This window comes from Nuphar pumila, chromosome 2 (genome assembly GCF_984573655.1).
Source record: "Nuphar pumila chromosome 2, dmNupPumi1.hap1.1, whole genome shotgun sequence".
Lineage (NCBI taxonomy): Eukaryota > Viridiplantae > Streptophyta > Magnoliopsida > Nymphaeales > Nymphaeaceae > Nuphar > Nuphar pumila.
The window spans coordinates 41,050,886-41,067,022 of NC_143250.1; the positions used below are offsets into that span (position 1 = coordinate 41,050,886).

The 16,137-nt window shown below is 40.4% G+C and overlaps 1 protein-coding gene across 1 annotated transcript in view; it reads left to right on the plus strand.

The window, feature by feature from the left end:
* The first annotated feature begins 213 nt into the window (after positions 1-213).
* Positions 214-16,137, plus strand: part of LOC149845326 (mediator of RNA polymerase II transcription subunit 31-like) — a 55,024-nt gene continuing 39,100 nt past the window's right edge. Inside the window, exons 1-3 of the mRNA XM_089997568.1 lie at positions 214-631; positions 2,026-2,122; positions 2,286-2,364. Coding sequence (XP_089853694.1) covers positions 478-631; positions 2,026-2,122; positions 2,286-2,364 — 330 coding nt within the window. The 5' untranslated portion in view covers positions 214-477. The remainder of the gene's footprint in view (positions 632-2,025; positions 2,123-2,285; positions 2,365-16,137) is intronic.

Below are 16,137 nucleotides of genomic sequence, written 5' to 3' on the forward strand. Positions count from 1 at the left end.
CTCGTGAGTTTCTGGTTCTTGATTCCTTTATTGTTTGTGTGAGTTTGTTGCTTGTTCGATTTGGATCATCGTTATCTTTTTTTTTTGCGCCTCTTCTGATGGAGATATTGATTTGGGATTTCGCAATTGTGGATTCTTATCCAGCCCCTTTTTTCCAATTTTTTTGGTTTTTCTTTTTCTGTAACAATGATCGGTGGCAACACGATAGAAGGAAGCCAATAATTTCTCTTGGTAACAAGTGAGGCTGAGGGTGTGTTTGTTAGGCAAAAGTTGGATCATTACTGAATTTGATTCGTGTAGGAACCTTGCCTTCTTTCGTTTCTGGATGAAAAAATGGTCTGGTCTACCCAAGATGATTTCAATTGCATCACCACCAACTAGGATGTGAACTGCGTTTGAGATTTGGAATTGGAATTTGGTGTTGTTTCAATGGGGATTTCCATCCCAGCTGTGCATTGCTGTTGTTAGTTCTGTGAGATGGCGGCAGTTGATGTTCTATGCTTACAGCTTTGGTTGTGGATGTTACTTGTTAGGCCAAAGAACGTGTACAAGGATCCTGATGACGGGCGTCAGCGGTTTTTGCTCGAGCTCGAATTTGTTCAATATCTAGCCAATCCAACCTATATCCATTGTAAGTTTTCGCAGTCGCAAGCTGTATCCTCTTTTTGTTAGGATGCATAATCTGAATGTGTTAAACAATGTGGTACATGCTCATTTGTAATAAAGTGGTTAGAGATAATATATTTGGAATCTCATAATTTTATTTAGGAACTTAGGCCGTTGATTATTTTTGTTGTTAGGTGCTTGTTTTGGTTCAGCCAAAGGGAAAAAGATGGAAAAACTCTTAGCAAGTTTAATGTCCTGGGTCTTGTGTATATATATATATATATATATATATATATATATATATAATTGAAAAGATACAATGTTTCAATCTTGATATATATATATATATATAAGAAAGGTCTAAGGCACCAATTTGCTATATTGTATCACATCTTGTCATAACATAATGCAAAATTTGTGCCGCAGCAAAATTCATTCTTTTCCTGATATAAGATCCTATTGTGTCTAGGAAACGATTCCAAATGAATAGGTTTGGAAGTTATGAAATGGGATGAAAACCATGGAAGGATTTGGTCTGAAATATCAGATTGTCTTTGAGGATTTTCCTTATGTTCTCGGCAGTTCGACTTGAATCTTGCTTGTGGGTGGTTTTTGCACCATTTTCTAAAAGATTATCATATCTTTGCATCCGCTCATGTTGCAGCACATCTGAGTGATAGAAACAATCTATTTAGATATAAAGAAAATGTTTTAAACAATCAAATAATGAGGCCCATGTTTGCAGTGTTGAATGCTTATTTGATATGTACTTTTGTTGGAAATTAAATGTTGTATAAGAGTCTGTATATATGTATATAATTGAGAGGGGACGTGATAGTCAACAGAAGGTCAAATGGCTAGACTTCTGACATAGACAAGAAATGCAATAGCTTTCTTTGTCATGGTTGCATACACGTATACATTATAAGATGCTTATATGACACTTGCATTGTTTACCGCATATAAGGAATCAGCAAAAATCTTGAGTGTAGATTATATTGTTGATGTTTCTATAACCATTATCCTTGCCTCTTGCAATTAAATTTTCTTATACACTTGGCTTCATTGTTGTTTCGTTTAGAACATTAACTGTTGCTCTATGATATCATTGAGAAATGCATTCGCGCAACTTATGAGTGTCCCAAAAAGTCAATCAGCATTTATTCCTGTCTGGTAAATATGTGTTGTATTCTCCTGCCTATTAAGTAAAATTAGACAATTACATTTTTAAGTGAATGACCTGCAAAATAGAAAAAGTTGATGTTTGTCCTAGGATAGCTTCTTATAATAATTACTATTCAGATATTAGGTATGATGCAGAAAATGTAGAAAAGTAGCTTTGTGCCCACTCGATTCATTATGAGTGCAGAGAATTTGGAGGCATAACTTTTTAACCCTATGATCTACTTTCTTGTGCAGATCTGGCTCAAAACCGCTATTTTGAGGATGAAGCTTTTATTGGTTACCTCAAGTACCTCCAATATTTTCAACGGCCTGAGTATATAAAATTTATCATGTGAGCTAAATTATACCAAGCCAGCCCTAAGACTTCCTTTCTTTCCATTGTGATTTTTTTGTCAACTTTGTATAGTACACATAGGCAAACACATAGTTGCATAAAACTTTCATTTTCAGTTTAAGTCATTTTTCTGTCTGCTCACCTCTTATACTCCTCACAGGTATCCTCATTGTTTGTTTTTCCTTGAACTTCTTCAAAATGCAAACTTCCGTACTGCAATGGCTCATCCAGGCAACAAGGTTAAGGCCAAACCTCTGTATTAGTCTTCACTCGTAGTTTGCTTGAATCTGTGAAATGTTAACCCCGGTGGCTCCCTGGAGTCAAGTGGTGGTCCGAGTTTACACCCCTCTAGGGTGGTTTTCCCATTCCTATATGGAAAAAAAGTTATCCTAACCTGAAAAATAAATAATAGAACATGAAAAATATACACAAAGTTGCATTGTTGGTGGGGAAAGAGCTTATGTTCACGGTACAAGATGTTAGTTTTGGATCATGGATCCGACCCGCACCACATTCCAAGGATCCATCTTGGGATGCGTGGGCGGTGGCATGTTTGTAATTTGTTTTTACTTCTTGTGTAATGTCATACTATGTACAACACTTATAAATAATAAGTAAAAGAGGGAAACCCTATTGCCGCCGACCCCTCTCTTCTCTCTCTTCTCTCTTTACCTCATCTCTAACCCTTGCAGGTGGATATTTTTGACATGGTATCAGAGCACAGGCGCGGAAATCAATCATCTAGAAGGCCTCTAAAGACCAACACGTGCTGCTAAAGGACGTAGGTTTATTTCTGTCCCTTCTTCCTAAATCAGATTTTGCTTATTTCCTCCTTTTTCTTAATCCTCTTTCATGTCATTCCAGTTTTTCTTTTTGGTTCTTCTCATTCTCAATATTTCTGGTACGCATATTTCTGGTACGCACGTCTTAACATCTCGAGTTTTTTTGTTTTTCTCCCCAAAATATTTCTGATTCTTTCCCTTTTTCTGGTCGCGTTTTTGTTTTCTCCCTAAAATATTTCTGATTCTTTCCCTTTTTCTGGTTCGCACGTTACTATTCTCTGTGTAACGTGTGTGCTGATATCTTTTTCAGCACACAACAACATTGCTGCTTCCTTTTCTCTGTGTAACGTGTGTGCTGATATCATTTTCAGCACACAACAGCATTGCTGCCTCTTTTTTCTCTGTGTAACGTGTGTGCTGGTATCATTTTCAGCACACAGCAGCATTGTTGTTTTCCTCTTTCTCTGAATAACGTGTGTGCTGATATTATTTTCAGCACACAACATTGTTGTCTCCTCTTCAATACACTGTTAGAACAGTTTTGGCTTCTCATTCTTCATATAATCCATGGATTCCAAGTTGAACCCTAGTTTTCTTACTCACCTCATGACCCACAAGTTATCTCATGATAACTACTTACTTTGGAAACGTCAGATTGTGCCTTTTATTCGCAGTCATGGTCTTTATGGGCATCTAGATGGGTGATCACCCGCCCCACCTACACATATCATGCAAGAAATAACAGGTGAAGATGGGAAGGTGAGTCAACTTCGAACCACCAATCCTGCTTATGACATATGGGAACAACGGGATAAGACATTAGTTGCTTACATAACTTCCACACTTTCTGATCGTGTTTTACAAACTATTTTTGATGATCAATCTGCTGCCGAGTTGTGGAATGGACTAGCTCATTCCTTTTCTCAGGTTTTGAATCTCGGGCTTTGCAACTCAAGTGGCAATTTCAATCCATGCGAAAAGGAAACAAATCTATTACAGAGTTCATGGGGGATGTCAGGGTTATTACAGATCAGTTAGCTGCCATTGGAAGTCATGTATCAGATAAGGACATGGTACAACAGGTATTAGGTAGCCTTGGACCTGAATATCGCATGTTTTGCACAACACTCCAGGTTGTCTCAGTTCTTCCATGTTTTGATGATCTTCAATCTAAGCTTTTGCAATATGAGGTCAGTTTAAATCAGGAACACACGTCAGATGATACTCATCCTGTGATGATGGCACATACGCCTATTCAAACAGGAGCCTTATTTACTCCTCGTCCAAATGGACCAACTATAAACAAAGGAGGATTACTACCTACACCAGCTGGAGGAGGCCTTGCTCAGGCAGTGTACCACGAGGGGGACGTGTTCCTACTTGTTTTCTATGCAACAAGAGGGGACATGTTAAAGCAAATTGCTGGTACAATCCTCAGAACCGGAACAAAACAGGGAGGCCAGGGCAGAGGGCAACTCAAACGTTTGCACGCACTCCTCAGGGACAGGTTCTTCCACAGGACGTACAAAATATCCTTATGACTACTTTCAATCAGATGAACTTGCGTCAAAATGATGATGGTATATGGTATATTGATTCAGGGGCAGCAACACATGTTACTTCTGATGCAGGTAAATTTTCTCACTTGACTCCTTACACTGGAAATGGCACTATAGTCATAGGAGATGGATCTCACCACCCCATCTCTCACACTAGAAATGTCTCCCTTTCTTTGCATGAATCTCAATTGCCCTTGTCAAATGTCTTACTCACACCTGCTATTCAAAAGAATATTCTATCTGTGTCTAAATTAGTTGATGAAACAAATTCTTCCGTTGAATTTAATCCTTCTGTTTATCTTAAGGATCTTCACACCAAGAAGATGCTCGCTAAAGGTGAACGACGCGGGAACATGTACGTCTTTGAAGAATCTCATGTGCCTTTGAAGACGTCGTCTTCCGTAACCGTGGCTTCTTCAGCTCCTTCCTTTCTAACATTTTTGAGTCGATCCACAGATCATAGTTCTTCATCTAGAGTCTTGAAACTTAATAAGCCAGACTTATGGCATCTTCATTTGGGTCATTGTAGTCAAGTTTTTCTTGACAAGTTGTTTGCTAAAGGTCTAATACTCGCAGTCAGTTTAGAGTCAAAATGTCCAAGTTGTCATTTATGCAAAAGTCATGTACTTCCTTTTCATAATATCAATAAAAGAGCAACAAAGCCTTTTGAGATTATATGCTCAGATGTTTGGGGTCCTGCGCCCACTGCCTCTCTTTCTGGATCTCGATATTATATACTCTTTCTTGATTCTTACACTCGATTTAGTTGGATTTACTTCATGAAAAACAAACATGAAGTTTTCAAGTTGTTCAAACAGTTTCATGCACTAGTCCAAAACCAATTCAATACCAATGTTGTATATTTCCAGTGTGATGGGGGGGGGGGGGGGGAGAATACATATCCCATGATTTTAGTGAATATTTGGAGCATGGCATTACACGTAACATTTCTTGCCCTCATACCCCTCAACAAAATGGAGTAGCTGAGAGAAAACACAGGCATATTGTTGAGACAGCCTTGAGCATGATGCACACTGTGGGTATTCCCTTCTCTCTTTGGACCGAGGCTTTCCATATAGCTGTTTACGTTATCAACAGGTTGCCCATGACCATCCTTGAAGATAATTCTCCATATTTTGTTCTTTATAATTGCCATCCATCATATGAAGAACTACATCTTTTTGGTTGTGTATGTTATGTTCACATTGATCATTCATTGAGAAATAAGTTTCAAGACAGAGTTGTACAGTACAAGTTTCTTGGGTATACAGATGACTATATGTAACAACCGTGAAAAAAAAATCGTGTCGGACACGTGTCAGACACGTGCCCTGCACGCGTCGGACACGCGTCACAGTCGGTCCGACGTGTCGGATCCGGATCCGAGCTGGACCCGGACCCGAGCCCGAACTCGGACCCGGCTTCTCGATCGTTCGAGAAGCCTGTGACTTTAATAAGTCACAGGCGTCTCGGGCGAGGGGCAGAACCCCTCGCCCCTTCTCTCTCTCCTCTGCTCCGATCTCCCCCCTCACGCTGTCGTCGGCGATCAGAGATGCCGGCGAGCGATTCCGTCCGACCGCCTCCCCTCTCAATCCAGCGACCTTCAAGCCGACCCTCCACCTTTGCTGCTGCAGGCGATCGAAGTCCTCGACAACCCTTTAGCCTTCGGTGATCTTCGGTTGCAGGCGATCGACGCAGGCGAGACCACCTTTCCTCGGTCCGGCAGGTTTCCCGACGGCGCAAGCACCAGCGATCCTCCCCTCTTGGTGGCCTTCGCCAGCCGGCAGCCTCGGCCACCCTTTTTGCTCCTCCCTACGTCTGGCAGACGCTCCGGCAGCCCTTGGGCTTCGGCAACGCCACCACCCTCCGTCCGGGTGGCCTCAACCGACAGTGGCCCTCGACCCTCCAGCCTGACGACTCCCCTGTTGCTGCCGTCTTCGGAGGTGAGCCCTACCCTCTTCGTTGCTTCTTTTCTTCTGTGTGTTGGGTGGTTTGACAGGGGGGCTGAGCCCCCTGTCATCACCGCTTGTTGGCAGGGGGCTAAACCCTCCTGCCTCCCTTTGTTATTGGTCGACAGGGGGCTGAGCCCCCTGTCGTTGGCTCTTCTTGGCAGGGGGTTCCGCCCCCTATCACTCTTTTCTTTTTGTTGGACGACAGGGGGGCTGAGCCCCCTGTCGCCTCTTGTTTTGGCAGGGGGTTACCCCCTCCCTGCCTTTTTGCTGTTGGTCGACAGGGGGGCTGAGCCCCCTGTCGCCTCTTGTCGGCAGGGGGTTACCCCCCTGCCTTTTTGCAGTGGGTCAGCAGGGGGACTGAGCCCCTCTGCTCTTTTGTTGGTTCTCGGTAGGGGGAGGGGTCCCCCAGCCTTGGTGTTGCTTCTCGGCAGGGGGCTTCGCCCCCCTGTCTTCTTTTGTTTGCCGACAGGGGGCGAGGGCCCCCCTGCCTTCTATTTTTCCTCAGCAGGGGTTGAAGTCCCCTGCTCCGTGTGGTTGTCTCGGCAGGGGGTGGAGCCCCCCTGCACTCCTGTTGCTCCTCGGCAGGGGGTTCTGCCCCCTGCCTCTCGCGTTTTGCCAGCAGGGGGCGAAGCCCCCCCTGATTTCCTGTTTTTGGGTAGGGGCTTGCCCCCTGCATCCCTGGTTGTTCTCCGGCAAGGGGCTTTGCCCCCTTGCCTTGTTCTTGCTGCCGGCAGGAGGCTGCACCCCTGTCTCGTGTTCTGACATGGGGTGTTCCCCCCTGCCTTGTTGCAGCAGGCGTGGCGGGGAGCCTCTGCTCCCTCCCCTGCCTTTTTCTTTGTGCCTGGCAGACAGGGAGCTTCTGCTCCCTGCCTCTGCTGCTGTTGCCAAGCAGGGCTGAGGCCCCTGCCTCTGGCACCCTTGTCTGCAGGATGCAGAAGCTCCTGCTTCTGCCTCCTGCAGGCAAGAGACCTTGCTGCCTTGTTGCTTGTTTACCTTCGGCATATGCTAACGTTCTAAGCTCTCCAGGTTGAACAATGGATCCAGCTTGCCCTCTGTGGCTCGAGCTCTTGTTTGCCTACGCTGCATGCGTACGAGGACCCGCAACCCCTTAAGGTAGGGGATTCTTGCGTGAAAGGACAATGAACTGATAAATGCTAAAATAAGAAAGATAACTAAAAGAGGACGATATATGTATACGTATAATATATATACGTATGTCTTTACCTTCAAGGACGCGGTTTCGCGATCCTTGTCCTCTTTACTTTCTTACACTTTCCTTTTTATCGCCGTCGCGCTATATGTGCCTAGGCTTTCTATTCCTGTCTTTACATTCCATGTCTTTTAACTCAAGGACACGGTTTCGCGATCCTTGTCCTTTTTACTTTTCCGCACTTTACTTTCCTGCTGCCCCGCGCTTTGCGCCCTGGCATTTACTTGCTTATGTCTGTCTTTTACTCCAGGACATCCTGGTCCTCCTTTACGTTCTTGCACTTCACTTCCTGCATTTACTTGTTGCCCCGCGCTTTATGCGCCATGGCCTTGCTTCTTGCTTTACTCTTCGTACTTTACTTTCCTATTGCTGTCGCACTTACTTTTGTTTGTGTGTGTCTTTACTTTGTTGTCGCTCTTCGTGTATATGCTTTGCTCATGCATGCATTCTTATCTACATTGTATGCTTCTTTACTTATGCTTATCGTTTAATCGAGGTGCAACCCCATGCCTCGTGAGTCGTCCTTCACACTTGCGTAGTCAGTATAGGATCTCATACCTCACGAGTTGCTTGCGTAAGTTGCTTGCTTGTGCGTTACGATGATCGAGGTATGATCTCATATCTCGTGTGGAGCCCTAGCGTTCTACCATCGAGGTGCAGCTTCACCCATCGAGTCTTGCCTCTCGGTTTGCCATTGTATTAGTCTGTGCACGAGTAGGACGGGGATACTAGCAAGGGACTTGTTGTTTTGAACCTGATCTTCCGCTGAACTTCTGTTTTAAACTCTGATAAATGATTGATTTCAAAGCTTTCAACCTTTTTCATAAAAGGTTTCAAGTCCACGATTTTGGGGCGTTACACTATAAGGGATACATGTGTTATGATCCTCATACAGGCAAAATTCGGGTATCTAGAAATGTTGTTTTTTATGATGAAAATTTTGACACTCTGGGTTCGTCTTCCACAGATACACAGGACAATTATGATCCTTGGCTCAGTGACTCACTTTTATATGACTCGTTGCCTTATGTGGATTCATCTTTATTGACAGACAATGTGTTAAAATGTAAAACTGTACATATATGTATATATAATAATATTATATTATTATATATATATAAATACATTTTTCATTTCTTTCATTTCTGTAATTTTTTTCCTTTATTTTTATTTTTTGTCTTTATGTCATCTAGTTCAGTTTGAACTAGAATGACTGTTGCTAGTCAAGTCCTGTCCAGACTTGACTAGCAATAGAGCTGTTGGACTGACACAGTCCAACAGCTCTTAATAGAGCTGTTGGATAAGAGCTGTTGGACTGTGCCCAACAGCTCTATTGAGTCCTCTTTCAGCTGTGTATATAAAGGGGTGCAGCCCCTCTTGTATTTTACTCCGATGCTTCTTAAGCAATTGTTTTTTCATATCAATAAAGAATACATTTTTATTTTTATTTTGTTTCCAGTTATACCCTTTTTAAGGGTTATGCTTTAGTGTCATTCTTGACACTTGCTCTTGTTAATCTAAGCTCGTATTTCGAAGATCCCCATTTCATTTCATGGTATCAGAGCCGCAGAAGTACTAAATCTTGAGGAAAAGCTGCCTCGGTTTCCGTGCCCGTTTGCAAAAGTGTTCGCCACTTGAAGAGAAGTGTTTTATCACTTCATTGGAGAGGATTTCACATCTTGTTGTATTGTTTTTTTTTCTTTCTTTTTCATTTTCCTTCTTGTTTCTCTTCTATCCCTATTCTTTCTCTCCTTGTAATCGATGGATGACAATGATAAAGTCACCATCATGCCTATGAAACTAAGTGATACGAACTATGTAACATGGGTTTCAATCATGAAGCACCATATATGGGGAAAAGGCTTATGGGGGATTGTGGATGGTTCCGATTCGGAACCTAAGCTATCTCTTACTAAAAAGGAGGGAGATAAAGAGGTCCCTCTATCGGAAGAAGAGAAAATCAAGGCTATTGCCTCATACGAGAAGAAATAGAAAGAATGGAGAATATCTCATGCGAAGATAATGTCATGGCTTATCAATAGCGTTGACATTAAAAAATGCTAGTCTTGCCAAATTTGATCATGCTGATATGGCATGAGAATACCTTAAGAATATGTATTCCCTTAAAGATATTGCACACGTGTGCAACCTCCAAGAAAAAGTTCGAATGATGACACAAGGAGACAACTATTCGTGAATATTACAATGGGTTGTCCGAACTTTGGGAAGAACTTTCCCTTTTAGAACCAAAGTGGCATTGTGCCGAAGACATCGAGCTTCGTCAGAAACAACTCGATGCTAAACATTTTTACCAGTTTATCACTGGATTAAGGCCGGAATTTGAAACCACTAAATCGGCCCTACTTCACCGGGGAAAAATTCCTTCTATTGTTGAAACTATTGAAGAGTTAACAATGGAAGAAAATCGTCTCCAGAAAGGTTCTTTAAAAATCGAAGATGATTCTGTTTTAGCCGTGTCTAGACCAGGGAATCATGTTCGATCATATAGGCCTCCTCACTTTAACCGACAAAATGGTGACTATGATAAGAAGAAAGTTATTTGTCATCACTGTCATGAATCGGGACACTACAGGCCACAATGTCCCAAACTTAAGGAGCTGAGAGAAAAAAGAGCTGCAATTGCTGGATCGGAGCCTAAAGATCAGGATGCACCAACTAATGGAGATTCTTCAGCCTCTCATCAAAGGTGCCTCTTCCTCATCTGAAGCTTCAATCGGCGCAGCAGCCTCATCTTTTTCTGATCTAGGTAAAATTTCTTGGCTTCTTGACTCTGGTGCATCTTTTCATATGACCCCAAATAATCAAAGTCTATCCAAATGTGTTAAAAATAAAACAAGTGTGTCAAAGGTCTTTACTGCTGATGGGACTTCTCTTGAAATAGAAGGAATAGGAAATTTTGAAAAAATTTATAAAACAAAAAAAAAATTTATTCCAGAAATTAGACATGTTCCCAAATTAAATTTAAATCTTTTATCTGTATCTCAAATTTCTGATTATGGGTGTAATATTTCTTTTTCTTCTCATGGTTGTTGGGTACAGGATCGCCAGTCAGGCAAGCTGATTGGGGAAGGCCATAGAGAAGGAGGACTCTATTACATGGATTTTTTGGAAATGCCGAAGAAAGCTTTTTGTTATAATATTCAAAAAATAGAGTTGGAACTGTGGCATAAGAGACTTGGTCACCCACATATAGCCAAAATCCAACATTTTTCAAATCTAGGGAAATTTTGTAACTCTGAATCATTTGATTGTAAAGATTGTATTCTCGGCAAAATGAAAAGATTACCATTTCAGAACAGAACCTTTTTCTCTTCAAGACCACTTGAATTAATACACTCGGATGTTTGGGGTCCTACACCAGTAATTTCTAAAGGAGGATTTGTTTACTATGTTATTTTTGTCGATGATTTCTCCCGACATACGTGGATGTACTTTCTCAAACATAAGTCTGAAGTACTTTCATACTTTCAAACTTTTCATAATATGGTTAAAAACAAGTTTCAAAATGATATTACTATTTTTCGCACAGATTCAGGGGGAGAGTTTTTATCCACAGATTTTCAAAATTATCTTAAATTGCATGGCATCACACATCAAAGATCTTGTCTTTATACACCTCAACAAAAAGGACTGACAGAACGAAAATATCGCCATATTGTAGAAACCACTAGGACTTTATTAATAGCAAATCAAGTCCCGAAAGACTTTTGGGCAGAAGCTGCCTTAACTGCCACCTATCTCATTAATAGGATGCCATCTTCTTCGTTACAAAATATCACTCCCATTGAAAACTTATGAACATTTCTCCAGACTACTCTAGACTAAGAATATTTGGGTGCAAATGTTTCATATTTACTGACAAAAATGATAAACTTTCCCCTCGTGCGATTCCCTGTGCCTTTTTAGGATATGCTTAAAACCAGAAAGGTTATAGATGTTTTGACTTCAAAAATAATAAACTATATGTGTCTAGAAATGTTTCCTTTCTTGAAAAGGAAAGCTTCTTTGATTTTAGAAAATTAAAAGACGTCACTGAGTACTCCTTTTTGCTAGATCTAACATCAACATCTGATGAATATGACCTTGACTGTAACTTTGATGATGATCAAAGAATTATTGATCTTAATGTTGAAAATGAAGAAGTTCATAGAGATACTAGTATTCAATATTCCAGACGACAAGAGTCTAATCCTCCATGTGCACTTGAGAAATATTCTAACATTCCAACTAGACAATCATCCCGAATCTCGAGGCCTCCAGGAAAGTTTGTATCATACGAGTCTTTCTTACCCACATATAGGGCAGTTATTGCATTAATTCACTCATATGAAGAACCATCCACATATTTTCAAGCAAAAAATGATATCAAATGGATAGAAGCCATAAAAGCTGAATTAGATGCACTTGAAAAGGCTTCTACATGGAATATTCAAGATCTTTCTCCAGGGAAGAAAACTATCGGATGTCGATGGGTTTATAAAATTAAAACCAAGAGTGATGGTACTCTTGAAAGATATAAAGCCCGTTTAGTAGCCAAAGGTTATGCCCAAGAATATGGGATTGATTATGAAGAAACCTTTGCTCCGGTGGCTCGTATGACTACTGTCTGAACCTTAATTGCCTTAGCTTCTATCAAAAAATGGTCTATTTTTCAAATGGATGTCAAAAATGCTTTTTTAAATGGAAAGCTAGTTGAAGAAGTATATATGGAACCCCCTCCTGGTCTAAGTATTCCTAAGGGTAAAGTCCTTCGCTTAGAAAAAGCTCTTTATGGACTTAAACAAGCACCAAAATCTTGGTATGATAGGTTTAGTCGTGTTATGATTGATATTGGTTTTCAATTCTGTTTAACTGACACTGCTTTGTTTATTAAGAATTCTGATACAGGGATCATTGTGCTTCTTCTCTATGTGGATGATATTATCATCACTGGAAGCGATAAACAGGGAGTTGAAACAATCAAAACACTTCTTAAATCTCATTTTGAAATGACTGATTTGGGTTTGTTGAGATATTTTTTAGGCATTGAAGTTGCTTATTCTCCTAGAGGATATTTATTATCTCAGACTAAATTTGCTTTTGATATTGTTTTCAGGTCTGGTATTACTGATGATAAGAAAGTTGACACTCTAGAAGTTGTTAATGTTAAAATGAAGATTGATGATGGAGAACTTCTTGCAGACCCTACTCCTTACAGACAGCTTGTCGGGGCACTTTCCTATCTATCCATTACTCGACCAGATATAGCACATGTTGTTCATACAGCAAGTCAATTTCAACATGCTCCTACTTCTGTTCATATGGGAGCAGTCATGCGTATTATCAGATACATCAAGTCCTCTCTTTCACGAGGACTTTTCTTATCTTCCTCCTCTTCTCTTGATTTAATTGCATATACTGATGCTGATTGGGGAGGTGATCCCAATAACAGACACTCAACCACTGGCTTTTGTGTCTTTTTAGGGGAATCATTGATCTCGTGGAGGTGTAAAAAGCAGCAGAATGTATCTCTCTCATCCACCAAAGCTGAATACAGAGCCATGGCAACCACGACCATGGAAGTAGTTTGGCTCCGACGACTGCTTGCTTACATGGGAGTTGAAGCAACAAAGGCTTTACAAATGTGTTGTGACAACAAAAGTGCGATCTATATTGCCAGTAATAGAACATTCCACGAACGCACCAAACCCATCGAAATAGATTGTCACTACGTCAGAGATGAATATCTACACGGGATAATTGATCTGCCATATGTCACTTCAGAATATCAGTTAGCAGACTTCTTTACAAAGCCTCTTGCTGCTCCCCGATTTCACTTTCTCTTAGACAAACTTTCGCTCATTGTACCGTAAGTTTGAGGGGGAGTGTTAAAATGTAAAACTGTACATATATGTATATATAATAATATTATATTATTATATATATATAAATACATTTTTCATTTCTTTCATTTCTGTAATTTTTTTCCTTTATTTTTATTTTTTGTCTTTATGTCATCTAGTTCAGTTTGAACTAGAATGACTGTTGCTAGTCAAGTCCTGTCCAGACTTGACTAGCAATAGAGCTGTTGGACTGACACATTCCAACAGCTCTTAATAGAGCTGTTGGAATGACACATTCCAACAGCTCTAAATAGAGCTGTTGGACTGTGCCCAACAACTCTATTGAGTCCTCTTTCAGCTGTGTATATAAAGGGGTGCAGCCCTCTTGTATTTTACTCCAATGCTTCTTAAGCAATTGGTTTTTCATATCAATAAAGAATACATTTTTATTTTGTTTCCAGTTATACCCTTTTTAAGGGTTATGCTTTAGTGTCATTCTTGACACTTGCTCTTGTTAATCTAAGCTCGTGTTTCGAAGATCCCCATTTCATTTCACAATGAACCTTATACTTTTGATCTGGAACCGCATATGGAAGACATTCCTCCTACAACAACATCCTCACGTTTTTCTGGTCTTGTTTATTCTCGTAGAGCTCATCCAGTCAATGATGAGACTCCTCTACGACGTTCCACTCGGATTAGACATCCTATAGATCGCTGGGTAAGTTATAACAATTTCTTTTTGGATTTTCAAACATTTCTAACCAGAGTGTCCAAATAAACAGAACCTTCCTCCTTTCATGATGCTGTACATTCCCGTGCCTGGGTAGAGTCGATGAATGAGGAAATAGAAGCATTGCATGAATGCAATACATGGGAAATTGTACAAGGCCAGATAATAAGAATGTTGTAGGGTCCAAATGGGTGTACAAGATCAAGCACAAACCGGATGGCAGTGTTAAGCGCTATAAAGCTCGTCTGGTCGCACGAGGCTTCACACAACAGTATGGGCAGGACTACGATGAAACGTTCAGCCCAGTAGTAAAATTGGGCACCGTCAGGATTATCATTGCATTGGCATTACAACATGGATGGTCACTCAGTCAACTTGATGTTAAAAATGCCTTTTTTGCATGGTGAACTAAAGGAAGAAGTTTACATGGAGCAGCCACCTGGTTATAGTATGCATGATTCATCAAATTGGGTATGTAAACTTCGACACTCTCTTTATGGCTTGAAACAAGCCTCTCGATCTTGGTTTGAGAGTTTTTCCACGGAGATCCAGCATCATGGGTTCACTAAAAGTGTTCTAGATCATTCATTGTTCATATTCAAAAGTGATTCAGCTATTGTTTGGGTGCTTATATATGTTGATGACATCATTATTACCAGGAGTGATGAGGTTCACATATCTTGGGTTAAGTCTATGCTGATGGCTAAATTCAAGATGAAAGACTTGGGTCCCTTGCGATATTTTTTGGGTGTAGAAGTTGATAGTCGACATGAGACTATTACATTGAGCCAACATAAGTACACCATTGATATTTTACTTGCTACAGGGATGGAGAATTGTAAACCAATTAGCACACCTTGCCTTCTAAATCATAAGCTAAGTGCTAAAGAAGGCACTACTTATCATGATCCTACTTTGTATCGTCGAGTTGTAGGGATGTTACAATACTTAACATTCACTAGGCCTGACATAGCATACTCTGTCAATCAGGCTTCACAGTTTATGCATGCTCCTACAGATGTACATATGGAAGGAGCAAAAATGATACTTCGGTATTTAAAGGGTACGATTGGAGATGGCTTGATGTACACCAAGGACACAGCTTATATGTCAGGGCATCGACTATTCACCTACACAGATGCGGACTGGGCGGGTGATCTTGATGAGCGCAGATCAGTTTCGGGGTATTGCATTCTTATCGGCAATAATATTGTAACATGGAGTAGCAAGAAGCAAAAGGCAATGGCGCGATCTAGTACTGAAGCAGAATATCGTGCAATGGCAGCAGGAACAACCGATGTTACATGGGTGAGACATCTACTGCAAGAATTACAAGAACCGATCTCGTCCTCTATGCTTCTTTGCGATAATCAGAGTGCTATTAATATTGCCTTCAATCCCATCCTTCATTGTCGCACGAAGCATATCGAGATCGATCAACATTTTGTTAGGCAAAAGGTGGAAGAAAAAGAAATTGAACCTGCATATGTTCGGTCGGATATGCAAGTTGCTGACATCTTTACCAAGGGATTATCCACTCATCAGTTTTGGGCACTCAAAGGCAAGTTGAGCATGATCAAAGTGTTAGAAAATGACATATATATGTATATACTTGAATATATATATATATATATATATATATATATTTATATATATATATATATATATATATATATATATTTATATATATATACATACTTTTCGTAATACAAGAGTATGTATATGTATATATATATATGTGTATAACTATATATTTAAAGTATATACTTATATTCTTGTGATACTTTTTTATTTATTTATTTTTGTAATTTTATTTCTTTCTTATTTTTTTGTCTTTTTGTCAAACAGTCATAATTGACTAGAGCTGTTGGACTGTCAAAACAGCCAACAGCCTTTTTGTCAGGCTCTGTCAAACAGTCAAAATGTTGACTGT